At 44.8% G+C, this 27,082-nt stretch overlaps 3 protein-coding genes across 15 annotated transcripts in view; all 3 read left to right on the top strand.

The window, feature by feature from the left end:
* IQCH (IQ motif containing H) overlaps positions 1-10,487 on the top strand; it is a 55,211-nt gene extending 44,724 nt beyond the window's left edge. For 9 of the 11 annotated variants that reach the window (XM_032700050.1, XM_032700049.1, XM_032700051.1 and 6 more), the window contains 5 exons: positions 2,728-2,895; positions 5,596-5,721; positions 6,500-6,561; positions 8,948-9,056; positions 10,360-10,487. In XM_032700050.1, coding sequence (XP_032555941.1) covers positions 2,728-2,895; positions 5,596-5,721; positions 6,500-6,561; positions 8,948-9,056; positions 10,360-10,461 — 567 coding nt within the window. In that variant the 3' untranslated portion in view covers positions 10,462-10,487. The other 2 variants (XM_032700054.1, XM_032700053.1) reach the window with 2 other exon arrangements.
* Positions 10,488-14,467: 3,980 nt separating this feature from the next.
* On the top strand, positions 14,468-17,430 carry C12H15orf61 (chromosome 12 C15orf61 homolog). 2 transcript variants are annotated; one of them, XM_032699905.1, is made up of 2 exons: positions 14,468-14,800; positions 16,762-17,430. In XM_032699905.1, the coding sequence occupies exons 1-2, from the start codon at positions 14,470-14,472 to the stop codon at positions 16,887-16,889; spliced, it is 459 nt and encodes a 152-aa protein (XP_032555796.1). In that variant the 5' UTR covers positions 14,468-14,469; the 3' UTR covers positions 16,890-17,430. The 2 variants fall into 2 exon arrangements, with proteins under 2 accessions (XP_032555796.1, XP_032555797.1); XM_032699906.1 differs by having other exon boundaries at positions 14,468-14,787; positions 16,762-16,870.
* A 7,928-nt stretch (positions 17,431-25,358) lies between these two features.
* Positions 25,359-27,082, top strand: part of MAP2K5 (mitogen-activated protein kinase kinase 5) — a 128,919-nt gene continuing 127,195 nt past the window's right edge. For both annotated transcript variants that reach the window (XM_032699902.1, XM_032699901.1), the window contains exon 1: positions 25,359-25,547. In XM_032699902.1, the coding sequence (XP_032555793.1) occupies positions 25,413-25,547 (135 nt within the window). In that variant the 5' untranslated portion in view covers positions 25,359-25,412. The remainder of the gene's footprint in view (positions 25,548-27,082) is intronic.

Below are 27,082 nucleotides of genomic sequence, written 5' to 3'. Positions count from 1 at the left end.
GACTTCAGGAACTGCAGTGAGACTTGGAAATTGTTCCATTAAAGAATTCAGTCAGCTAGTTACTAATTATCTCTCATTTGAACTAAGAAAATGGGGAAAATTATCCCTAAAAATAAAGGCAGACCCCTTGCCCAGGCCAGCCCTGTGTGTCTCCCTTGTCTGGAGCAGCACAAAGGGGATTTAAAGGGCACTTCTGGGTTTCCATGGCAAAAGGGAATCCCCTGCTAGGATAAAGCTGGAATCTTGTGCCATCTGATCCTTCTTCCTTTCTGCCCACCTTAGGGATGTTCTGGGACACATCCAGGGCAGGAAGGGACATGGCCACAGTATCGTGTTCTCTGACAATCCCGAGCCAGGAAAACAATCCTTGGGGGTGATCCCAGCTGGCACAGGGAAGTGACCATTTGGCTGCTTTAAGTTGCAGCAGGGGTGGTTTATCCCCAGGCTCAGGCCTGGAATGGGAGGAGGTGGACAGGTGGCTTCCAGCCACGTTCTCCTTCCTCCTCCTCGTGCTGTTGGAGCCCTCACCTTATATTAAAAATGCAAAATATCTGATGACTTTATGCAGAATGTAATCATGATTGAAGCTTAAAGGAGGTGTTTTAGAGCTCTCCTTTGTTTGAGTAACAACAAGGGAAGGGATGGACACCTTTCATCCACCCTGTAGATCCAAACCCTTAATTTCACAGGCAGCAGCACGAGGGTGGTTGGTCTGAGATGGTGAAGCCACATCTGAAGCGATTAGCTGAGTAAACAGAAACTCCTTAAAATAGTATTTGGGCGATCTCAGGATCTGCAGCACAAAACTTGCCTTGCTAAAACCTTTTTCTCCTCTTTTTTGGGCAAGCTGGGCCATCCCCTGGAGCAGGGGATCCGGGAGCACTTCTGTCCTTCCCAGAGCAGCGACTGGGAAGGTGCCAGTGGGCACTGGAGCCAGGCTGGCATGCTGGGGCTTTGTTTAGATGGATGTGAAGTGCACCACACGAGTAATTAATGGGTCTCTTCTCTACATCTGAAATTAAAACAATGCCACTTGTATTTTAATTGTAGTTACTGACAACATGGGATTTGTTGAGTAACTCTTGCACGACGGACGTGCTGCCCCATGCTTGGTGTGCTTTGTCTGAATCCCTGGGAGGGTGCAATGAATTTATTTAGTGCTAATGGCTGGTTAGGTTTGCCAGGCTGCCTTTTTTTAATGCTTTATCTGCTGTTAAATGCTCACCCCATTCCCTAAATGTTGCCAAATGTGCTTCAGTCACAGGGACATCTTTGATTAACTTTTTTTATGGCCCACCTTCAGCCCAGCTTGTCTCCTGCACCTCTGTTTGGGCATCAACAAATCCTCCAAGGTGTGAATTTTGAGGTCAGAGCGATGCAGGTGTAAGATCATGGGTCTAATTAGGAGCACCCAGTTCCCTTTGAGCTGAACAGTCCTCAGATACCTGAGATTTCCTATAATATGACTAGTTTATAACTATGATTTGACTCGTTGAAAAGGCTGGCACATGCTGGAAAAGTACAAATCGATGGGAAAGTTCCTCCCTGTCTCGCAGGAGTGATGATAAACAATAAATTATTGAAGAAAATTAAACTTTATAATTGGGGAACGTTCCCTATTACTAAGCAAAGGCAGCCATTAGCATCCTATTTGCATCTGGTACCGTGCAGCAGGAAATATTTAAGTTGACAAATAGGATATTTAATACAGCAACAGATACTTGGCAGTTGGATATTAACAACTGTTACTGGGGTGATTTATTCCCCATTATCCAAAGGGCATTACTGTGTGCATATGATTCCGAAATTAACTCCGGTTTTCCAAGAGGCCTTGGCTGCCTGACCCCTTAATATCCTTATAATGATGCCATTTACCATTCAAGGGCTTAGTCAAGTTGTTCACTGGGAGATTTGTTTTAAGGGGTCCACTGGAGGGCAGATCTTGGTGTGTGGGAACATTTCTCACCGGCACAGGAGCCACAAGGATTTTTTTTTTTAAGTGGGAAAAACTCACCGGGAAAACCAAGCTCAGGTTATTGGGGAAGAGGAGCCTTGCAGAAGGAGTTGATGGTACTTCCCTCTGCCTCATAAATCCTGCCTGAAAAGTTATTTCTACAGTTAGAGAAGAGTTCTGATTGTTCCCATTTGGAAGTGGTTTGTAGAATCATGAAATCCTGGAATGGTTTGGGTGGGAAGGGACCTTAAAGCTCATCCTATTCTACCCCCTGCCATGGGCAGGGACACCTTCCACTATCCCAGGTTGCTCCAACCTGGCCTTGGACACTTCCAGGGATCCAGGGGCAGCCACAGCTTCTCTGGGCAACCTGTGCCAGGGCCTCCCCACCCTCACAGCCAGGAATTCTTTCCCACTATCCCATCTATCCCTGCCCTCTGGCAGTGGGAAGCCATTCCCTGTGTCCTGTCCCTCCATCCCTTGTCCCCAGTCCCTCTCCAGCTCTCCTGGAGCCCCTTTAGGCCCTGGAAGGGGCTCTCAGGTCTCCCTGGAGCCTTCTCTTCTCCAGGCTGAACAACCTGTGCCAGGGCCTCCCCGCCCTCCCAGGGAAGATTCCTTCCCAACATCTTTATCATCTCCAACGCTGCCCCAGGAAGGCAGAAGCAGGAACACCAACAAGCAGGACAATAAAGGCAGAGATGTTCCTTCCCAATTGCTGAGTTTTACCCTTCTTCTCTTTAACTCCCTTTAATGCACCTCTTTGTTTGGATCAGGTGTGGGCAACAGACCTTGACCTTTGCTACAGTGACCAGCTGGCCCTGACCCAGCTCCTGTTGTACGTGACAGATGGAAACGTGGATTGTGGCTCCAGCCCCCTTGAAGCACCTCTTGGGTCACAGGCAGTGAAAAGCCAATGGATTCAACGTGAGGGGACAAAACCTGTAAGCAGTGAGATGTTCACAAGTAAATTATTCATGGAAACTCCCCCTAAGTTACAATCTGTCCCAGAGCGCTGTTCTAGAGGAGCTCAATTTGCTCCTCTGTGCTCCTCTTGGATTTTCCAGGGTTAATAAATTAATGGGGTAACATCAGAGTAGAAATGAAAGTTTCTGGATTTGTGGGTCCCCAATTATTCATCCTTTGCACTCGGGAATATTGGTTTGTGGTGGTAACTCACTTTTAAATATTTCAAGTAGCTTTCAAGTTGTAAAACAAGTGGTAATTTATGTGTTGCATAAATTAGGTGCATCAAAGAGGTGAAGCACTGCCCTGACTGTAGGAATAACTTCAAAGCAGTCTAGAAGAAGTCTGAGCAGTGATTTGGGATTGGGAGTTGGAGCAGGGAAGTTTTGTACTTGCCTGCACAGACCTGAGGGTGAAACAATCCCATCCTGGAATGTTCCAGGCCAGGCTGGACAGGGCTTGGAGCAACCTGAGCTAGTGGGAGGTGTTCCTGCCCATGGCACGAGATGAGCTTTAAGGTCCCTTCCAACCCAAACCATTCCGGGATTTAATAAAAAGGGAAGGAAGGTCTTTTCTGAAGTCAGAGCATAAGAAACATGTCCCTGTGTACACTCACACAGAGATCCCAAACAGCTGCTGTTTGACGTGTTTTGACAGAAGATTCACAGCTCTCTTTTTTCCATCCATAGAGGAGAGGAATGTAGCACCATTCCAAAAATGTCATGGAGCTGTGATTTAGAGGTTAATGAGCTCTTGATCTATTGTTCTTGTCAAGCAACCACTTTTAGTTGGAGAGAAGTAAATTAGATATGATTAGTCCCAGTAGTCCAAGTTTTAGAAATGAAAAGTAATCAAGTAGCAACTTTTTTTAATTAAAATTCCATCAGAATTAACATAAATTGTCATTATATCCTTTATTTTTTCTTCTTTCTGTGTTTCTGAGATTTTTATCTCTTTAAGAGTTAACTACAAGCCTGCAGTCTCCCAGGAAAACAGAAAAAGAAACAAAACAAGAGACAAATGTTTTTACAGCACATGATCTGTAATGAATGATTAAGTAAAACACTTTGTGTAAAATTATGATGTTAATAATGATTCTGTCCCTTTTAATTTATTAGATATTCTCCATGCTGGTAGGGTTGATTTTGATAAAATGGAGCAGCCCCTGAGTTTGTGTGAGGGTTTTATTTTTAGAAATCCTTCTTTGAAAGAACAAATTTCCTAGATACTGCTGCTCCTGTAATTATGTACAAAACCAATCACTCATTATAGTTAGGATACATTATCTTCTAGACAGATGAGGCTAAATAAGCAACACATTAATAATTCATCCTGCAGTTCATTATGCATGTGTATGCATGCTTTGTAGCTGAAATAAGCACCTCATCAACCTGATGCCAACCCTTAAACAATAGTTCTGTGTTATTGCAGCCACATTCAAGTTTACGCTTGTTAAACTGCTACTTGGATTATTTTATCAAGCATTCATTTATTTGTGGTCCCCCACTGCAGAGAACAGATTTTGGAAGCTCCTTTTTTAAGTTAATGACTTGAGCAATGGGTGTTATTAATTCTCAGAATATTATAAACATGATTAATTTTCAGGCAGAGATGTATTAGATCAGGATTTCGGCGACGTCAACTTAAATGAGTCAGTGTCAAAACAAATATCATTGGAGAGAAAATACTGTAAATTACTGATTCAACATGGAGTGTCCCTGTTCCAAGGGAACAGTCCAGCAGTAAAATAACACCAGGAAAGCCCTGGCTTGGGAGAACAGCTCTGCTCAGGGCTGCTCAGGGCAACAGCTCTTCGGCCTAAGCACTGATAAGGCTTTAAACTTGATGCAGCTCTACCTGGATCCAAGGGGAGTGGTTTCCCCTTGCCAGATGGGATATTGGGAAGGAATTCCTGGCTGGGAGGGTGGGGAGGCCCTGGCACAGGTTGCCCAGAGAAGCTGTGGCTGCCCCTGGATCCCTGGAAGTGTCCAAGGCCACGTTGGAGCAACCTGGGACAGTGGAAGGTGTCCCTGCCCCTGCAAAGGGGGTAGAATAGGATGAGCTTTAAGGTCCCTTCCAACCCAGACTGTTCTGTGATTCTGTGATTCTATAAATGGATTTTTGCCAGTGAACTCATGTAAGTGTGGAGGAATTCCTGTTTATCACAATGTCTACTGAACACAGACATTTTCATGCAGCCAATTTAAATCCCTGTAAATCTCTAAAACCTTGTATTCCAGATCAGATCTACAGAATTGCTCTTTATGAACCACATTTTGATATTTTCACAGCTTCAGTGGTCACTGAGCCCTGTGAGATCACAGATTCACAGAATGGGTTGAGAGGGATCTTAAAACTCATCTTATTCCAACCATGGGCAGGGACACCTTCCACCAGCCCAGGTTGCTCCAAGCCCCGTCCAGCCTGGTCTTGGACACTTCCAGGGATCCAGGGGCAGCCACAGCTTCTCTGGGCAACGTGTGCCAGGGCCTCACCACCCTCCCAGCCAGGAATTCCTTCCCAATCTCCCATCTGAACCTTTCCTCTTTCAGCTTGAGGCCGTTCCCCCTTGTCCTACCACCACGTGGCCTTGTGAAAAGTCACCAATTTCCCATTTAGCTGTTGGGTTCTGGTATGAACTGGTCTGGAAGTGAGGAATGCTGTGTTGTTCTCTGCAGCCTGCCCCGGTGAGCCCCCGCTGTGCCGTGGCCAGCACTCAGCTCAGGCACTCCAACCTCTCCGGGACCTCCTACAACGTCCTCCTGCAGAGGTGTAAAGCTCGTGGGGTTGGATTTGACCTTCAGGTACGAACGGGGAAAAATGGGAAAATGTGATATTTGCTCCACAGAATTTTTGTAGTAAATTCTCGTATGGTACAACCACTTAGAGCAACGTAAATCACAGGGTTGTGAAGGTTGGAAAAGACCTTTAGGGTCATCAAGTCTGACCATCAACCCAACAGCACCATGTTCACCATTAAATCATGTCCTCACCTGCCACATGTACACATTTTTTAACACTTCCAGGGTTGGTGACTCCACCACTTCCACGGGCAGCCCGTTCCAATTCTTCACAACCCTTTCCATGAAAAATTCTTTCCTAATATCAAATCTAAATTTGAGATCCAACATCTCCCATGTTGCCAGTGTCAGGCTCGTGATGACCCAGAGCTGAAGATTAATGAAAGTTTGTGTCCCATGTATATCTAAGGTGAAGGACAGGCTTTAAGAACAAGAGAATAAACACATTTTCTCTGTCCTTAAACTTAAGTGTGTGTAAGGCTTTTAGGGGTTAACCTGCCTGTTGAGATAAAAATAAGGGGATAATTTTTAAGATACTTTTGACCACCTTTAGTGCTTAGGAATAAAAATACTTGCTGTTGAATAGACTCTGCTGTATTTATTGTATTCTCTGCAATAAATTGGAGCAATAATCTGCTTACACTGAGCATGGATCCCTTACACACAATTCCCAGTTAACCCTTTTTAGCTTAGTGTGTATACCTAGTGTCCCTGTGTAACACATTTATTACAATTACCATTATTTTAGGAATAAATAAAGCAACTTTTTTTTATTTAACAGGAAAACCAGGGAACAGTTTTTATCCTGTATGAAGACCAGAAGCGACACAGCCTGGGAATGATGTAAGTAAGGACTGTCCCTTCCCCAGGGTGACAAACAGCTGGATGGGAAGGGAAGGGACAACCTGAACACCATGGCTTGGGGGTCACCAACTGTCACCTCCTGCTCAGAAAAGTGTAAGATTGGCCTCTGGGAAAGTTTTGGGGAGACCTTAAGCATTTTAGGAATAAAAGAATTAGAGGAGTGTGCTGAGCCCAAAGGCTGAGGGCACTGCAGGCTCAGGACCTGCTGGAATTGGCTCCAGGAGAGCTGGATTCACTGGCAGGAGCAATGGCTCACATGGATTAGTACAGGCTTACTTTTACAGGCAAGATTATTAAAAACCTGACTTCCATGAGGCAGAGAGGGTGAAGTTTAGTGCCTTTTTGTATTGATTTCATAAAGTGCTGAGTGGCACTCAGGGAAGTTAGGAATTCTTTAGACACATGGACCTCCCCCCAAGAGGTCTAAGAAAGCATAATCTGTAAAATTCTACTGTACACTGACTGCAAACCCCTCCTCAGAGGGAATTTAGGTAAAGCTTCCTGCCAAAATTGGGATGTTTGAGTGTTTGAAGGATGTTTGAATGAGTGAGGGGCTGTGAAGTGTTCTGCTCTCAGCCTGTTCTGTATTCCTTTGATGCTGGAGCTGTTCCAGTAATGACCTGGATAACAAAACAGCTTCCTCGAGTGCTGGATGTGCCTGCAAGGACTGTGGAGGGCAGGAATAGAATTCCAAATGATCTCAACAAATTGAAGGAACAATATGTGAGACATAGAATTAGATTTGGTTGGAACCAGCTGCAAGAAATTACATTTAGAGAGGAGGAATGAATATGAGGAACAAGTAGGTTCTCAGGATCTGTGAGTCAAACTGCCTGCAAGCCACACAGTCAGGATCTTATGGAAAAACTGTATATCCTGGGAGATGCTGGAAGTTATCCTTTCATTCTGCTGAGAGGGAGGCAGCGAAAATGTTTAGGGTTCTAGAGAATGTGACTGATAAAGAAAGACTAAAGGAGGGAAGAAGAGGCAGAAGTGGGATCTGCCAGTGATCTCCAAGCCTCTGCAAGAAGATAAAATGTGATTTCCACATCTTTGGTAGTAGGATAAGAAGAAAGGAACTTAACTCACAGCAAGGAAGATTTCTGTTGAGCATCAGAAAAGTTCTGGTGTGAGGGAAGAGAAGAACTAATGAGGTTTTTGGATGGGGTCGTTGCTGACAGCACTGAGGAGCAGCTGAGACAAACCTCTGTCAGGATGATGGACAGAGCATTGGTCCCTCCCCTGGCACTGGGAATGCACTCAGTGGATCCTAAAGATTGTTCCCAGGGCTGGGATTCCTCCAGCCTGCCCTGGGCTCCTGGGGAGGAGGGCACTGGTAGCAGCCAAGGGAGGCAGATTTCTTTAAAGCTGAGATATTTCCGTGCTGTTCTGCTCTCCCATGATGGAGCTGTAAGATACATTTGAATGAAAATCGCTAAAAAAGAGCTTGTAAATATCTACATGAGACATTTAAAAAGTGATTTAGGTATCTGAAAGTGTTCCATAGAACCCTCCCAACAGCTGCTGCTGCTGAAAGGTGAGCTCTTTGCTTCCTTCCCACATCCCACTTATGGAGCCTCTTCCCTGCTGTCCTGGTACTTTCACTCCTCTCCAGGAGCTGATTCAGCTCAGAAACTCAGCAGAAAACTTTTTTTCTTGGACATAACAATACCTCTTGCATCACCAGCTTGAGTTGGCAGTTATTAATGTATTACCAGAATACTCTCAAGTATCTTTGCCCTACATCCTGATCCCAGTTTTGTCTGATTTTCAGTGCAATTTCATGGTCTTAATTTGGAAATATTTTCAAGAATTTAAGTTAGGGTTTATAAAATTCTTAATACCTGAAACATCTCGGAGAATTATCTATTTTATGACATCAGAAATCTGTTGTCACTTCCAGTAAATGAGGTACATTAATTCCTCAGTGTAATTCCCTGTTCCATAAGGTCTGGGAAACCAAAGCCTCAAAACCTGCAACAATCTGAGAAATGCTGACACTGCTGACATTTCTCTTTCACAAATTCTAGGCTGAAGCAACAGTTCTCCTTAACTATTGTAGGTGTTGAAAGTGTTTTGCTCTCTCAGTCCTAACTCAATAGCAGCCTTTTATTTGGAGAAGCTGAAACCTCTCTGCCTACTTCTGCTTAAGTTGATTAATAAAAATTATTTATTACACAAATCCTTCCTGTTGACAAGTTAAAATGGAGCCTCATCTTTCATATCTCCCTGAAGATTGCCACCTTGTGAGATTGAAATTCCTCATTAAATTCCAGCACCAGGCAGGCACAAATGAGAGGGCGATTGTTTTTAAGCATGTGAAGGGAATCATTGGGAAACTCATTTGTTTGGATATCATTAACAGAACAATCGGAGAGGATCTCCAGGGGGTCCTCCTGACCTTTGCTCGCAATCTCTTCATCATCCATCAAGAAATATCAGCACCTAATATGCAAGGCGAGACCAATTTTAAGGTGAGGTGTTAATTAACTAACGATCCCGGGTAATTTCTGTACAAGGCCTGCAAATACCTCATGCTGGATCATAAACAAGTGCTAAACCATTCCCTTTTCATCGTTAGTGCTGGGTGCTTTACAGTGTCTGGGTCAGTGTAGGCAGCCTCCCACTGAACCTGTTAGTTAAATTTAAGTTTGAAACTTTTGCTTTGAAAAGAGACAAACTCCAGCAGGAAACTATTTGTAATCTAATGCTCCTGAGTGTCCTTTGGAAGAGCAAAGGAGCTGTTGGCACTGCCTCACACAGTTCTGTCACAATTGCCTGCCTGATTTTCAAGGGACACCATCAAGGTAAGAATCTGAAATTAGAAACAAACTTCCCAGTTGATAACAGCTCCTTGGATTATTAACACTGATTTCTTTTAAGCAGCAGCCACCACGTACTTAATCCATTAGTTCCCATCCCTCGATTTCCCAAGTGGATTCTTTTCCCAATTTTCTCGGCTCTTTGTCCTGATCGTGTGCTGGAGGAAGCTCCAGGGTGGAGAGGGGGAAGGAGGACAAAGCAGAGGGGCTGGACAGGCTGGGGCTGTTCCCCCAGGTGTGCCCACCTCTCCCCCAGAGCTGCTCTGGGCCGACCTCGCTGGAAAAGGAGCCAGGAAAGCAATAATGAATCCAACCCCGTGCCCTGGAACATCACTCCTCACAATGCTGCTTTTTCATTCCAGAGAATTGCTGAGCTTCCCACGGGGAGTCCTTTTGCTGAGCTACATCACCTTTAACTTGATAAAAAGTTTCTAAGATCCTGTCTGTGAGTGTTTTGTGAAAGGTCGAGGGGAGCGGTGTTAGAGATTTATATCTTAAATCACATCACGTAATTTATATCAGTCCTCCCACTCTGACTAGACTTTCCTCTGACAAGCAGAGTGTGAAATGACAGATTTTAGGAAAGACATAATTAAATTTCACAACGTTACAGAATAAACAACAACAAAAAAATCCCTTTTTTCAATGTGAGAGAGTGAAAAGAAGCCACCGAAGAAAAATCTAAAAGGGAACTTTTCTTCACTGTGAGTTAACATATGTGAAATAAAACACCTGTTAGTTAATTAGAAGCACAAATTGTATTTTTATTTACCTGAGTTTTGTACGTATTTACTAATAATTCCCCCAACTGTCCCCAAAGTAACAGTAAATTTAATTGGTGCATCCTGTCCTGTGTAAGTGTCTTTACCTGTTCCAGGCAGGCACTGCCAGCTGGGGCTGCTGGATTTCATTATAATGCCTATTAAATAACTTGTATTCCTTGAATCTCTTGCAGATGGCAATTCAAGATATTGAAGCAATTCTAGGAGTTACAGCAGAAAACAAACTGAAATTGGAAGAAGAGCAACCTTGGGAAGCAGATGCTCTGAAAGAATAGTTAACAGAAAATGTTTAAGTGCCTGATTCCTTATGCTTCTGGAAGTGCTTCCTCATCTGTAAGAACAGGTTTGGTTTTTTCCTCCTGGGTTGGTATTAACTGAGACAGAACATCTCCATCATTTCTGGGTGTGATGTTTGGAATATCCCTTCATTCCCAAAAAAAACCCTGTTGAAGAGCAGGGAATCATTCTGATGCTCCTCGTGTTCCTGTTGCTGAAGTTCAGTGTCTTGTTTTAAAATCTTATTAATGGGGTCACAGTGTCACTAAATCAGAGCAGATCAGACTGCACTGAAAAGAGCCCTGAGACCCCAAATTCCCTTTCCAACAGATTGTGTTCTGAAACAGATTCCTGGCGGGAAAGTAGGGACAGGGTTAAACCTGTTGGAGTGAGTCCAGAGGAGGCACCAGGATGATCAGAGGGATGGAGAAGCTCTGCTGTGAGGAAAGGCTGAGGGAATTGGGATTGTTCAGCCTGGGGAAGAGAAGACTCTGGGGAGACTTAACTGTGGCCTTCCAGGACCTGAAGGAGCTACAGGAAAGATGGGGAGAGACTATTTACAAGGGCCTGGAGTGACAGGACCCAGGGAATGGCTTCCCACTGCCAGAGGGCAGGGATAGGTGGGATATTGGGGAGGAATTTTTGGCTGGGAGGGTGGGCAGGCCCTGGCACAGGTTGCCCAGAGAAGCTGTGGCTTCCACTGGATCCCTGGAAGTGTCCAAGGCCAGGTTGGATGGGGCTTGGAGCAACCTGGGCTAGTGGAAGGTGTCCTTGCCCATGGCAGGGGGTGGCACTGGATGAGCTTTAAGGTCCCTTCCAACCCAAACCATTCCAGGATTCTTCTGCCTGTAATTTAAATACCATCTTCTCAGTCAGTCCAGCAAACCATGTTCCTCTTGGAACTGACTGTCCATATCGTTGTGCTGCTATTTCCATTCTCTACAGATTTTTGCAGCAGTTGTTTTATGTTCATTTTCAAATTATCAAAAATAACAGTAATAGCACTAATTCATCAATAAATCCTGCAAGGACTATTATAATTCCACTTGCACTGTGGTTCTCAGGGTTCCATGACTTTTGCAGATCTCTCCATCAGATAGATTTTGTTATTTTAGATATTTTTTTGTCACAGTTGCTGTGCACTGTATTAAGGCCAACAGTTACATTTGTAAAATTATCTTTAGTATTCCAAGAAAGAGCACACTCTGATTTTTCTTATAGAATCTTCTTTTATTATAGCAGCTTCTCCATGAGATGGAGACTGTTATCCCAGGCATGGCAAGTGTCTTTGAGATTACTTCCCAAAAAACTCAGGGAAAACCAGTTTTAAGACAAACACTGAATGTGACCAAGCAGTTGCACCAGAACAGTGCCCAGTTTTTCCAATGCTGAGTCTTTGATCCCTGAACATCCCACATTATCTTTTGTGTAGCCTTTTTTGCTTCCACTTTGGTCACAGAATTAATTAATTGCAGATGAGAACATTTGCATAAATGCTGATCCCTGCTTCAGACAAAAATCCAAGAGAGTATTTTTGTTTAATTCCTGGGGTTTTTTTTCCTTTTTAATACGTAATCTCAGTCTAGTCTTGGATTTGGATATAGCAGAGCCCACACAAATTTTTTCTGAGGTGGAACTGAGCTGGATTCTGAAGGGTTAAGGGAAAACCAAGCCTTGATCCAAGCCAGAACAACATAAGGTCTGAGAGGCTCATTAGTTCACTGGCACTTAATAGACTGCAGTGTCCTGGGAGGAAATGAAACCTGCACTTCCTTCTGGCTTTGTTCTGTCCTGACAAAAGAAAACTGTACCTGTTTTTGCAGGAAACAAGTGACCTGAAAGTTCCCGTGGTGAGAGAGATTTCTCGGCATGTACAAAGTGTGAAATGTATTTGGAGGGGGGGAAAAAAAAGTTTTTAATTACTATTAACACTTCTGAGCCTTGAGCTGAGGGAAGGATTGAAACGGCTTGACAGTCTCTCACATTCCACTCCCATGCTGTTGGTGCCAAAAATTTAGGGGTTTTAGGAATAGAGCAGATAGAATATGAAATTAAAATCTTTTTTTTAAAAAAAAGGTGATGTCCACAGCTGGAAATGAGGGTGTGTGTTCAGCTGACAGCACCTTGTGGATTTTGTTCTTGCAAGAATTGATGTGCTGTCTGGAGAGAGGTCGTTCTTCTGGGGGAACATTACCTGGAGTTGATGATACTGGAAACTGGGGCTCCTGTTTTAGGTAGTTGGGTTTAAAGACCTGCATAAAAGGAAAAAAAACTAAGACATTCAGCCACGTTGCTACATTTAGAATGACAGCTCTTGAGCACAGAGCAAAAATGCAGTTCTTCAGCACATCCACCTCATTGAAACGGACAGTTCAGGGGAATTTACCACCTTTCAGCCAGGTTAAGGTAACAAATCCCTGGATTTTTAAGACTAACCTGGTCCTCAGCATTTCACAGTGATTACTTAACATCAATTTAAGGAACATCCATTTAACATTGGGATGCTGTAGATCTGAGGCACCCCCCTGTTGCAGTGTAGGGATCCTCTGTATGTCATTTTGGACTGCAAATTTTGTTACAGCACTAAAGATTTAGGAACTGCAATCATTGACAGCCTTCATTAATGTAATTTAATATATTGTGACCACAAGGTAACTCTTAAGCTGTAATACCTTAGTTCAACTGTATGACCCACAGTATCAGACTCCAACTTTTCTAAGCTCAGTCACTGTTGCCACTAATAGATAAATATATATATAAATAAAGATATTAAAGCTAACTATATGCTCCATTAATTATAGGAAGGTGAACTTGAGTCAAATTTGTTGCTGGCAATGATGAATAATTACTGGTTCTCCCCACAAGTAGTACATTACAGTAAATAAACAGGGCACGTTGTTGGGTAGTAATTGATTAATTAGCGAGTTCATACCAGATAGCTCAGTGGTTTAAGATTGCTGAGTTTGAGATATTGCTTGCAATTATTGAAAGGAAAAAGCTGTTTCTATTTCTCAGTTTTCTGCCTTTTTTTCCCTTTAATACAATGTTTAATGGTTCAAAACCTTGGCTTTTATTTAGAAAAATGGAATATGGGTATATTTCTCTCTGAGAGGTGTCTGACACTTGAAGAATTTTTAGGGTGGTATTGTTATGGAGTGTGATTTTAAAATATTTCTCTTTGAAGGAGTCTGACACTTGAGAAAAGGATTTTTTTAGGGTTGTGTGACTGTTAATTTTCACTACATAAAATCAATACAGCTGAATACACTTTCTCCTGAGCGCAGGTGAACCTGGTCCATGCTGTAGGTGCAACATAGAGATGGTTCTGGCAGCATGTCAGTGTCAACAAAACCCCTTTAAAAATGTAATTGCCCTTTTTTTGGTGATGTTTTCACTGCTCCCTCTGTCCGGGTGGGGCTCAGGGTGACCCTCGCCCCTCAGGTGGGGCCGCTTCACCTCAGCGTGTCTGTCACAGAATCACGGAATCAGAGGATGGAAAAGCCCTCCCAGCCCATGGATCCCCCCTGTGCCCGGTGCCCACCTTGTCCCCCAGCCCAGAGCACTGAGTGCCACGGCCAGGCCTTCCTGGGACACCTCCAGGGCTGGGCACTCCAAACCTCCCTGGGAAGGCAATTCCGAAGTTTAACAACCTTTTTCGGGAAGAAATTCCTCCTCACGTCCCACCTGAGCCTCCCCTGGCACAGCTGGAGGCCGTTCCCTCTCCTCCTGTCCCTTGTTCCCTGGGAGCAGAGCCCGACGCCCCCGGCTCCCCCCTCCTGTCAGGGGACTGCAGAGCCAGAAGGTCCCCCCTGAGCCTCCTTTGCTCCAGGCTGAGCCCCCCCGAGCCCCCCCCAGCTCCCTCAGCCGCTCCTGCCGCTCCAGCCCCTTCCCCGGACACGCTCCAGCCCCTCTCAGTGTCCCTCCCGTCATGAGGGGCCCGGCCCGGCCCGGCCCGTCCCCGCCCGCCGGCGCAGGCGCGGCTCTGCCCGGCCCGGCGGCCCCGCGGGATGCGGGCGCTGCGGCGGCTGCACGAGTTGGTGCTGGCGCTGCTGCTGTGGCGGGGCCCGAGCCCGGCCCGGCCCGCGGCCTCGGAGGTGCTGAGCCAGCACCTGCGGCAGCGCCGGCTGCCCCACTGGACCTCCTTCTGCGTCAAGTACAGCGCGGTGCGCAACGACCAGTTCGGGCTCTCGCACTTCAACTGGCCCGTGGACGGCGCCAACTACCTGGTGCTGCGCACCGGCTGCTTCCCCTTCATCAAGTACCACTGCTCGCGGGCCGCGCCGCAGGACCTGGCGCTGCAGAACGCCGCCTTCACCGCGCTCAAGGTGCTCAACGCCGGTGAGCGCGGCCCGGCCGGGCCCTCTGGGGCCGCGGGGGACGGGGAGAGCCCGGGGAGGGCAGGGCGGGATCGGGCAGAGCCTGAGGGGGAGCGGCGGCGGGGGGGGCGGGACGGCGGCGCTGAGCGGGGAGCTCCGGCCCCTCTCCTTGTCCCCCTCTCCTTGTCCGCCTCTCCCTCTCCTCTTTGTCTTCCTCTCCTTGCCCCCTTTTCCTCCTTATCCCCATCTCCTTGTCCTCCTCTCCTTGTCCCCTTCTCCTCCTTATCCCCATCTCCCTCTTTTTCTCCCTCTCTTCCTTGTCCCCGTCACCTTGTCTCCCTCTCCTTGTCCACCTCTCTTTCTTCTTCTCCCTCTCCTCCCTTCTCTCCCCTTGTCCCCCTCTCTTTGCCCTTCTCCCCTTCCTTCTGCCACCCTCTCCTTGTCCCTCCTCTCCTTGTCTCTTGTCCCCCTTTCCTTGGCCCTTGTTCCTCTCTCTTTCTCCCCTTCTCCATGTCCTTTCCCCCCCTCCTGCCCCGCTCTCCCTGTCCCTCTCGCCTTCTCCCCGTCCCCTTGTCCCCCTCCTTGTCCCAGAACGGGCTCCGGGAGAAGGCAGAGCTGTAAATCGATACTCGGGGAGGTTTGACGGAGTTCGTGTTTCTCTGGCCACTTGTGAGAGCGACAAATCAAACGCTCCAGCGCTTGGTGTTTAAATGGCTCTCACCTTTAGTATGGAGCGTTTTCCATCTGAAAATCTGGATGCTCTATGAAGTTCTGACCTCTGAGCGAATACACAAACATCAGCTGAAGCCAAACTCTGGTTCTGGGCTAATCTTTGCCTCTTTCACACTGTCTGCTTTGATCCTCATGTGCTGCTGGAATATAAATCCTCACAATAAGAATGCTCCATCAGCACTTCATCATTACTATAAAAATAAGTTTTGAAACACATTCATTCAAAACTTTGGCTGTGGATACAATGCTTATAAATGCTGACAGTGACAGTGGCATAACATTTCACAAGTTTGTTGTTGTCATATTTAATTTTTAAAAATCTGCTTCAGTTTACAAGTGGTCAGTGACTTTTTTTCAACACGTCTGCTAGTCTTCATTTTCTGATCTTTCCAGACTGATCTAGTGAGAAAGTACAATCACAGAGACTGATTTTGTAAGAACAACTTTAAATTTGGGGGGTTTTTTCCCTCCATCCAGTCAGACCTTTTATCTTTCTCACAGCTCCCTGCATGTAGATTTAAATTATGGGAAAACATGATTAAAAAGTCACCTCTCCTCCTTCACAATCTTGCTTAAGCATTTGGATACTTCAAGCACGTTAAATGTGGTGTTTCTGAACCTTCCTGGATTCAAGGCCTAAATCCATCTCCGTTTTTCCTTCTATAATAAATAAAATATTGTCTGTGATAGATGGGTAACTTGGCAGTGCTGAAAAATATGTCACTTTTTGTATATAAACCTTTCTGCCCGTTGCAGTTCTGTTGGGGTTGGGTCTGATTTTCCCAAGGGCAGCTTCATGTTGATCTGTGAACTCACTGCCTGTTTTCCATCCTGTCTCTGCTCTGATTCATAGACAAACTCTGATAATGTAGTGGATGTCCAGGAGTTTGGGTTTAGTGTTTATACATATATATATGTTTGTGTGTTTATATATATAATGGGTAGAAATCAGGCTGTATGCATGACCATGTTTCACTCATTTCATATCATTATTCTCCTGTTTTCTTTTTCTAATAATTCCTGTGTATCCCTGCTTTTCTTTTGCTGTTTCCTGACTCCTGTGTGCTCAACACACAGAAAGGGTGTTTTGTCCTGTGAGCTGCATTTGAGGAGAGGCAAAATTATAAAGCAGCTTTTCCAGGAATGCTTTCCCTCTCGTCTCATTTTGGAGTCATCATTTACTATCAATTTGCAGTCTAATTTTCCCTGCCTTGCTCTCTTTGTATGTAACATGTTTTTGTCTTTCCTTAGGCATCCCAACTTTACTGTATGGAATTGGATCCTGGTTCTTTGCCAGTGTCACAGAGACTGTTCAAACGAGTCACGGCCCAGTTACTATTTATTTTCTAAATAAAGAAGATGAAGGAGCCATGTACTGAACTCAGGCCTTCAAGTCCCTGTTGTTTGGTGGTTTCTGCTGCAAATATTTGCTCCCTTTGACTAAAAAGAACTGAAGGAAACTGTTATTTTCTTACAGTGCATCCTCATATTTAATGTGCTGGTTCAAGAAGCTTCCTGGACTTTTTGGTCATGAGAGATTTATTTCTGCAGAGGTCAGTAAAGTTGAAAAGATAGAAGCTTTGGGAGAAGAATTAGTATTTCTAAGGGTATTTATGGCAGTCACTGACTGGTACAGCTTGTGATAATTTAAAGATCATTTACCAAATTAGAGAACTGCCTGTGGACAAGTAAAATGTGAATATGAACACATTGGCATTTTCAGAATGTCTCTGAAAAGATGAAGCTGCTCAGGTTTAGACTCTGACAGGATGTTTCACAATGCACTAATTGTTAGAGTTGGAACTTTGTCTGAATGAATTTGTGGCACTGACTTTACAGTCACCTGGAAGAGCCTGAGAAGTTCAAAATGGCTGTATCACATTTCTTTAAATGATATTTAAATAAAAAATCTAAAATACATTTGATGCTTGTATCTTTTGCAATTCTTGGAACTCCAGATGTGTTATTATTTTTAATTTTAATTGCTTTTTAGGTAAGTAACAAAACCTAAGTGATCTAGAAGATTCAGTCCCTTGTGCTAATTTACAAATTGCTGATATTTTTAATTAACACAGGAGAATAAGAACACTACTCTTATTTTTTTGATGCAAATAACTGATTGCTCCAGTTTTAACAGCAAAACTTACAGGCACGTGTAATGACAGAATGACTTCAGTTGGAGACCTGGGCAGAGAAGAAGCTTTTGGGGAGCTGTTTGGATAGTGGAAATATGGAATTGTTGGGCATTGATTTCAAACAACAGAGAGACCTGTACAGGATCTATTACTGGTGCTTGGTTTTAGTGCCAGCAAATAATGCTGCTGGTTCCAAATCCCCCGTCTGGTGACGTAAGTTGGTCATTCCAGTTTTCATAAGTGGGAAAATAAACGTAAAATTGGCAGGTGCTGGTTTTGGAGGGTGATCTCTGCTCCTCAGTAAATTATTATCAAGCTTTGACTACAGTATAATTTCAATTAAATACTTTTCTCCTCAATTCTGTGGAAGTGCTTCCCACTTAATGAAGTGCAGCTTTGCTAAAAGCGACACTAAACACTTATTTTGGAGAAGTTTCATTTTGTTTAATTTTGGAGCCTGTTCTTGACACAAGTTTACTGTGTCTCCAAGATGAAGAGATGGGATTACAAGAACCCTCATTAATAATAAAAGTTGCTCTTAGCATCTTCCCCGAGCTGATTTTCCCTTTGAAAGAACCGCAGCTCATAAGTTTAAAGTCAAATACTGCTCATTCATTGCCACGGAGCTCGTCAATACCTGGCTGTAAAGGTTTGGGCTCAACACAGGCTTGATAAAATGGTTTTTAATTACCAGACCATAAATACAGCACTTCATTGGAGCTGGTGCTGCTCTCACTGCAGCTTGTTTGATTTCTGATAATGGGCACTGCTGACTTTGCTTACCTGTTTTTCAATAACTGCAGGCAACACGCCTCCTTGTCCATACAGTGATGGGCAAGGCTCCTTGGAGAACATCTCTGACAAACTACCCTATTGATCCCTGCAATTCTGTGCTGCTCACAGCATTAAATAGGGCCCTGATTTCTTGTTCAATGATCTCACTGTGTAACAATTAAGCAAATGTAATATTTTCTTGTATTACATGAAAATCAATAGACCTCTTGCTCTTACGAAGCTGATCGTGCTAAAGGATGGACTGGAAGATGTCTGAGGGCAGAGTGCAAATATAATATCATTTATTCCTTTCATTAAGGCTCGTGTGGGAGCTCTTACAGGATTTCAGAGGGAAAATAGGCTGTTTATAAGGGATAACACTGGAGTTATAATAATTTTCAAGTATGAATATAAACCTACTTGCTTTTCTTCAAAGCTAAAACTTTTCATCTGACTTTCACTCTCCTTTTGCTATAAGTACATGCTGCTTAGTGTCTGTTTTTTATCACTTAGGTTTTGGCTTGAATGCAGGATGGAAATACTGGGGGCCAAGAGGATTCACAGCACCTTGTCTCAAAACTTTCTTGGGGGAAATAACTGATCCACAAAATGACCCTTCTGCCTTTACAGGTTTGCTCTTCCATTTGAAACAAAGTCTGAGTTCATCTCCTGAGCCTTAATTATCTCTGCCCTATTCAAGAATGATGTTTAAATGAGGGAGAGCTGATGTTAAAAAGGCAGAGAGCTTTGTTTCACCTCACTTAACTACTTCAGAGAGATGAAACCTCAGCCTAAACCCAGAGGCTCAGGTGGCTCCTCCTGGTAGCATCTCTTTAAACAATAATGACTGTTGGGAGCATCTTAACCTGAAGGAGCTCTTGGTGTTCCACCTCACCCGGGGTCAGGGGGCTCAGGTATCCCAGTTAAACTGTGCCACTGTAAATTAATGGAAAATGTAACTGCTCTGCTGAAAGATCAATGTCCAATAAAGGCTGCACAATCAGATCTTGTTGTGATGATTGAGGCCCTTAATTGCTTCTCAAAGATAAGGTGGTGATCAACACACGTGGAGCTGCTCTTTGTTACCGGTTCAATGACATGCTAATGAGAGCAGCCAAGGCAGGAGCTTTAACTACTTATACTTATTAAAGCTTATGTTTGCTGTGAAAAATGACTTAAGCCCCACAATCGATAAAGCCCAGGTCTTAATTACTATATTTCACTTTTATACCTTTTTTGTATGTTTGACAAATGTTTCACCACAGGCTCTGTGCAGCTCTAATGAGAGTTACCCCAAGAAATGGGTTTTTTTCTGGTGGTGTCTCCTTCCAATGGTGGTAACACAGAGGTGGTTTGGTTGTTTGAAAGAAGTTTTGTGACTAGGAATGCAAACATGGGCCAGGCAGCTCATCCTGCTTAAATATTTTTGGATATAACATCACTCCTTGTACCACTGGTTGATGTAATACTTGCTAAACCTCCAGGTGGACGTGAAGTTCTTACCTTTTTGTCCCATTGTAAATTAATATTGGATTTAGATACTAGTCAGGGTTGATATTCCCAAGTGTATTTGATTAGTGCCTCTCTTATTATCTCAAAAATCATTTCTCCACTCTTCAGGGACACCTGGAGCCACCTGACCTTCCACTGACTTGAGCAGAAAGTTGGATCTGTCCTCAACTTACCTTTTGTATTGACCTAAATCTCTTTGCAAACCAGAATTAAAGATCTCCCTGATGTACATTATTATTGAATAAAATTTAGCTATTTCTTAATAGTTGAATGCCCTCAGGCTTCTGCTTTAAAGCAACTTTGCCTGAAACAAAGGAGAATTTGCTTCATATATTATTTACTTTGGCCATTTAATTTAAATTGCCTTTTGCTGTAGCTCCTTACTCATGTTCACTGCAGAGAAGTAAGTTAATAAATCTGAGAGTTGTCTTGATTTCTTTCCCTGGTTCTGGAAACAGATGTCAGGTTACACTTTTTGGGCTGTATTTTTCAGTTTAAATACACCTAAGAAAAAGTGGCAACTCCAGCATTGCATCAAGGGGATGTAGAATAAAAATTGTCACTAATGTATCCCAAGTTTGTTTAAAAGATTTATTTCTAGAAAAGAATAAGATGTTGGTTTTGCATTTAAGTCTTTTAAAAAGCAAAATACACACGACTTAGAGTGATTTCAAAAGCAAATTGCATCACTTTAAGCACAGTTTATGAGCCCTGTTCTAGTTCATTAGAAAACCAATCTATTACTTTCAGTGATATTAATAATCCTAATAGAATTAACACCACAGAACATGATTAAAAGCAATCCTGTGGACAGAAAGTTTGATCAAGGAAACTTTCAAGCTTAAAAGGTAAGTTTCAAATTTTAACACCTGATTTTTGAGCAAGATGACAAAGCCAAAGCTGGTTTTATTCTTACAGGAAGAAATGCCATCAGATCTCATTGTAACGTGCTTAGTGATTCATGGGCCTGGGTATCCACGTGCTTGGTGAGATATGAATTATTTAGCAAGAAAAATCACAATAATTTTGTTGTTACTCAAGAATTTATAGGTTGACAGAAAAAACAATTATGCAGCCCCTGCAGCTGGTGGGGGGACAGAACATCATTAACCACACACAGCCACTGTGGCTCAGTCCAACTGCTGGAGTTACCTTCAAATCGTGTAATCTGCTTTATTCCAATGTATCTTCATCATTTAAAGCAAGAACCAAACATTTACTAATTCAGCCTAAATCAAGTTTACCTTTGTTTTGGTTTTTTTCACTCCAAGAGGAGTTTACTGTGAGAAAGAGCTTTAAAAGATCTATTTGAGGTCTGATTCTGCTCCCCGTGAGTTGAAACGAAGATCAATTATTGAAACTGAATTGAAAATAAGATCAATTATTTCCTGATATGTGGTTCACAAACACTCCTTTGCCTCTTATTCCAGAGAAACTGCAGAGTGACTGGAAGGGCTGGTGGGGAGGGAATTCTGTGGAAGCTTTAATGCCAGTTTTAAGGAATCTTAATCCATACATGTATTGATTAAGGTGGAGCACTTGGTGATTCTTTCTAGGAGATGCACTTGAGGGAAGAATATGTTTAGAAAGCCTGGACACTGTTGACCTACTTTTTTCAGGAGCCTGAGGGAATTCAGTTTGCTGCACTCTGGAGCTGTTGGAAGACATGGGAAGGGAAAGAAAAAAGGTGGATTTCGCCACGATCCATTATTTTATAAACATGTATTAATGTCTTTTCTAAAAGACAGGAAAACGTGGGCTCCTAAAACAACGATCAGGTGCCATTTTTTCCAGGGAATGAAAAACTTGTCCTTTGTTATTTTTAATTCCTGCCTAGAAACTGGCACAGGGAGGAAGCAGAGATGATAAACTGAATTCAGTGAACCAAGGACTGGCACATAGATCCTGATTCCTGGAGTCTGCTTTATCCACTGTATCGAATTCCATGTAACAGGTACTGGGAATACAGTATTCCAAAACATTTTAATAGTCAACTGTTGAACTGTGGTACATAGTAAATACATGTTGTTCCTGTGTCATAACTGGGCAAATTCCAGTAGTAGTGAGGTTAAATTCCCAGAGATGCTGAGCAGGAGCTATAATGAAAATGTAGGACTTTCTGACTCCATCCTCAGCATCCTTCCTGTGCCTCCTGCCCTTTTATCCAGGGATCTGAGCCCAGGACTTAGAGGAATTTCGGGTCCTAATTTTGGTTGCACACTGTAACTTTTGACAGGGCACTTTCCACCTCCATCAGCCTGATCCACTCCCGAGACTGAGCTCCCACATCCCTCCAGCAACAGCAAGGAAAACCCAGATCCAGATCCTGGAATATTCAAAAATACTACCAGGAGAATTGCTCCTTCCTTCCTCCCTCTTCTTTGGACAGAGTTCTGGTGGAGGGACTCAAAACTCCATTATATCCATGGCAAAGACAGAAAATGACTTGTGTTGGGCAACTTTGCAGTGGGAATTAAACAAGTAATAACTCCTTTCCTTCCTTTTTTTGAAGGCCTTGCAAATTATCCGGTAACCACAGCGCAGTGGGATTTTTTCCGGAGCGCTCCTGCGAGATTCCAACCTAATGATTTTCCTGTCCTTCTGCATCAGCATTTTGCTTTTCCTCGGTAATAAATATTTATTTTTCTTGCCGTGGCCACCTCCAGCTCCCCCCTCCCCGTCCTCTCCACGGCGCCGGGAAGCAGCAGAGAGCAGCAGCAGACTGCGAGTGGCGAGTCTGGCACTGCTGGAGAACGTTTCCCCCCCACAAAAACAACCAGAATTTACACCAGTCCCGGGCTGCTCCACCATCCTCCTGTAATTAAAGAACTGATATATTGTTCCTTGCAGGTTTTGAATGCTGTTGCATTGTGGACCCACAATAACTTTGGAGGCGTAATTATAAACAGGAAATCCACGCGTGGTTCTTGCTGACGGGGTGGCAGCTGCATTTCGTGGGGAAAATCAGTTTAATTATCTTTTAATTAATTAATTATTTTTATTTCCAGGAGCCTTCAACCTCCTGTGTCAGAAACTTTTGAAGAGGAGATTCTCGGGGCGGTCAAACACAGGACTTTGAGGATATTTTATGATCCATATTAAAAAAATCATAGATTGTGTTCTTGCATCACAGATTTTCCCCCAACGTCGAGGACAAAAACATAGAATTAGATTTTGGTGACATTCTGTTCTCACAGCAGGAATTCTGCAGGCTGATAAAATAAATATCAACTGTTTGTTTCAAATGCTGCCTTAAGAATGAAAATTTCTGAGCAAGCATAGGTTTTAAAGAAGTCTGGCAAAACCAAAGCGGTATCAAAAAACCACATGATTTTATATCTTAAGATATAAAAATCCTTCAAGTTTGATTACACAAATCAGAATGGGGGATTAAGGTTATGATTAGCCCTGGAAAATCTACATAATATTTATGCAAATTTGGCAAATTGAGTTGGTTTTCCCCATAGCCTTGTAAATGAAAAAGACATTTTAGAAAAATTGCGGGTCTATAGAAATTCTCTCATTTTGTGTCCTATTCTTTAAAATTTAATAGAAAATGAGTCTGATTGAAATGAACCTGAGTGAAAGGTACACAGGGACTGCAGGTAAAAGGTTCATTTGAACAGAAAGACATCTGTGTGGGCAGCACCAGTCCCTTAGACACTTAGGAGTTGGGGCTCTATTAATTTTTAGTGTAGGAACTAAATTATGAAGTTATTGAACAGAGAGAAAATTTATCTCTGTTAATGGCCATTGAAAGATCTTTTTTTTTTTTCCTCCTAAAGCTCAAACAAAGTAGAATTCGAATAAGAGGAATCTTGAAGATGTTTCAGGAATTAAATCAAATATACCTCCCACTTCCCCCCCCCTCTAAATTGATAATATAACTCAAACAGTCCAGTTTGTCGTAGATGATAATGCGAGAGAGTGTGATAAAATGCACAGATCAATAGCCCACAATTGAGATTAATGCTCTGCTGTTAATAAAAAGAAATGGATAGTTTGGAGCTGTGTGGAGGGGAGAGCGTTCCCTGTCACTGGTGTCAGGTGAAAAGCTTGTTTTAAAAGCTGAATATAGCGTGTCACGGCTCGGGGCTGTGGTGGGGAGGCTGCAGAGCTGTCAAAATATGTTCTTTGCTGCCGTGAAGGACGTGGGATTTTTCTCCTCACAAAGCTGGGTCGTGTTTTGGACTGGGCTCGTTTCCCCAGGATCCCCGACAGCCACGGAAGAGCTCAGCGATGGCAGAATTGCATCTGGGTACCGGTAAAGGAGGTGTTTTAGCTGAGAGTTCTGTGATTTGGAAACACTGATGTTGGTAAAACTGCTCCAATACTTAACTCTTAGTACAGATGTTGGGCTGTGCGGGAACACGGGGCAGCCCATTGCCAGTGCCCCGCTACTGGTTTGCTGGGCAGGGACAGGGAGGCACAGACGGACACACCGGGAGAGCGGGACACTCCCGGAGCCACCGGATCATCGAGCCCGGGGGAGACTAAACATCCAGGGAGACTAAAAATCCAGCCCAACCATCACCCTGTCCCCTACACCACCCCCCTCAACCACGTCCCCGGGTGCCTCGGGAACGCTTCCCTGGTGACTCCACCAGCTCCTGGGGAGGTTTATTCCAAGCAAACTCGCGTTTGGTCCCTGCCCGTGCGTCTGTGTGGGCTGGGATAACCCGGGCAGAAGCCCCGGGGGCTCTGAGGGTGCAGACCCCAATTAGAATCAGAGAATCACAGAATCAGCTGGGTTGGAAGGGACCTCCAAGATCATCAAGTCCAACCCTTGATCCAACCCCGCTGTGGTTCCCAACCCATGGCACTGATGCCACATCCAGTCTCTTTTTAAAAACCTCCAGAGACGGAGAATCCACCACTTCCCTGGGCAGCCCATTCCAATGGCTGAGCACCCTCTCTGGAAAGAAATTCTTTCTAATATCCAACCTAAACCTCCCCTGGCACAGCTGAAGACCGAGCCCTCTTGTCTTGCTGATTGTTGCCTGGGAGAAGAGACCAACACCCCCAGCTGGCTCCCCCCTCCTGTCAGGGAGTTGTAGAGAGTGAGGAGGTCTCCCCTGAGCCTCCTCTTCTCCAGGCTGAACAGCCCCAGCTCCCTCAGCCTCTCCTCTCCGGGCACTGCGCACACGGCAGCAACCCCAGCCCTGTTTGATCCGCCGCCTCAGCTGTGCTTTTCCTGCTCGAACGCGAGGAATAACACAAGGAATAAGGGGGTGGAATCACCGCCGGAGCGCTCCCGCTGCCCGGGGCGGTTTCCCAACCCGGAGCCGCCTCCTCTCCGAACATGGCGCCGCCTCCCCTTCCTCCCCTTCCTCCTCCTCCTCCTCCTCCCCCGCCGCACATCCATCCCCTCCCGCCGTTTTGGTTCCGGGGCAGCGGCTCCTTCCTGCGGGCGGGCGGGCGGGCGGCGGAGCCGGGCCCGGGAGCCCTGGGCGGCCGCAGCATGTGAGCGCCGGGGCGGGGATGCTCTGGCTGCTCTGCGGCCCCTCCCGCGCCATGGACGCCCAGGCGCTCGTCATCCGCATCAAGATCCCCGACGGGGCCGCCGTGGACTGGACCGTGCACTCCGCGCCCCAGCTGCTCTTCAGGGATGTGCTGGTGAGTGCACCCGCGGGGGGCGGAGGGGGGGCGCGATGGTGGCGTTGTCGTGTCTGCGCCGGGAAGTTTTAGTGGGAAGGAGGTGGAGGGGGACGGGAAGCGCCGTGTGGAATCACCTCCTGTACCCCCCGCACGTTTCGGGAGCCGAGCTCCGCGCGGGGGTCCCCGGGCAGGAGCACCGTGGGATGGTTTGGGTTGGAGGGCTCCTGTAAAGGTCCGACCCCGTGCTACGGGCAGGGATCGGCATTGGGGCATCCCCCGCTGGGTGCGGGGGCAAGGCGGGGCTTTAGGGCGGTTTAAACAGTTGTGGTTTGGGAAGGAGCGTTCCCGGCTCGGGCCGGGGCTTCACCTGCTCCTGGTGATGCTGCCCTTGCTGGGCTGGGGGGTTGTTGTGTCTCCTCTGCCCTCAGCACCTCCATCTGCACACCAAGTGTACAAGGACCCTCTCCTTCCTCAGAAATGGTGTTTATCGCACTTAGTGTCTCTTTTTCATTGCATCCTTAGCCCAAGGAAATGTCTGATCCTTGCGTGCAGGTCAGACTTTCTGCAGGATGCTCTCGTGTTCCCTCCACAGCACGTCCTTGCTGGAGACTCCTTCTGCTCCTGTTCCTCTGAAGACAATCTTCCCCCTACCTCTGATCATGTGCATGTTTAATTTCTTCTCTTGTTATTAATATTGGAGAGAGACTCTGCAGACCTCTTTCAAAGCGTTGTGTTTTGCTGAGAAGACATGTGGCAAATCAGGGCTTGATTGGCTGCAAAACATTTGATATTGGGCCTGTAGAAGGTTGCACAGGTAACTGGAGCAGGTGGCAAATGTTCCTGGTTTTATTCTTCTGTACATTTAGCATTATCCAAGACTTTCTGTGGATGGAGGCGCAGCAGCAGAACTTTTGAGAGATTAGTGATGGTTTTGGGAAGGGCAGTTTCCCCTTGGTGGTTGTTGTGAGTTTCCTTTGGTTGCACAACAAGCCTGGCATGACCCACTCTGCCCTTCAGACAAAGTGGTGCAAATCTGAGTCAGGTTTAATCCACACTCTGCTTCATGTTTTCCTTTTTTTCCCCCCAAATAAAGTGAGATAATCATTGATTAGACTATCCTTTGGCGTTCTAGAATTATTGGAACTTTAGGTTTGGTTGTATTATTTAAAAATAAGTAGAGAAATTGAGGTCAGTGGGTGACAGGACCTCGAGGAGCACCCAACAGTTGCAGTAACCTCGAGTCACGTGGAAGTGGAGCTTCCTGGTCACTGAATGTGAGAGAAGTGAAAAGATAAGGAAGAAGGGCATGTCACTGAGGAAGGAAGAGATTTTTAGTTCTTCTCCTCCCTACACACAGTTTTGTTGCTCTTTAGTTGTTGGTTTGCAGCTGTCTAACAGCTCTATAGCCTTTTAAAGATGTATTTTTCCAGTTATAAGCAGGTTGACTTTACTGTTTCATGGCTTGGGTGATCATTGCTCCAGTCAGCACGTGATGGTGGAACCTGACAGGACCAAACACTGCTGGTTTTCTTAAAACTCACAGTTTCTCATTA

Source organism: Chiroxiphia lanceolata, chromosome 12, assembly GCF_009829145.1.
Source record: "Chiroxiphia lanceolata isolate bChiLan1 chromosome 12, bChiLan1.pri, whole genome shotgun sequence".
Taxonomy (NCBI): Eukaryota; Metazoa; Chordata; class Aves; order Passeriformes; family Pipridae; genus Chiroxiphia; species Chiroxiphia lanceolata.
Note: the sequence above shows the minus strand (reverse complement) of the source record. Positions and strands in the feature narration are given on the sequence as shown.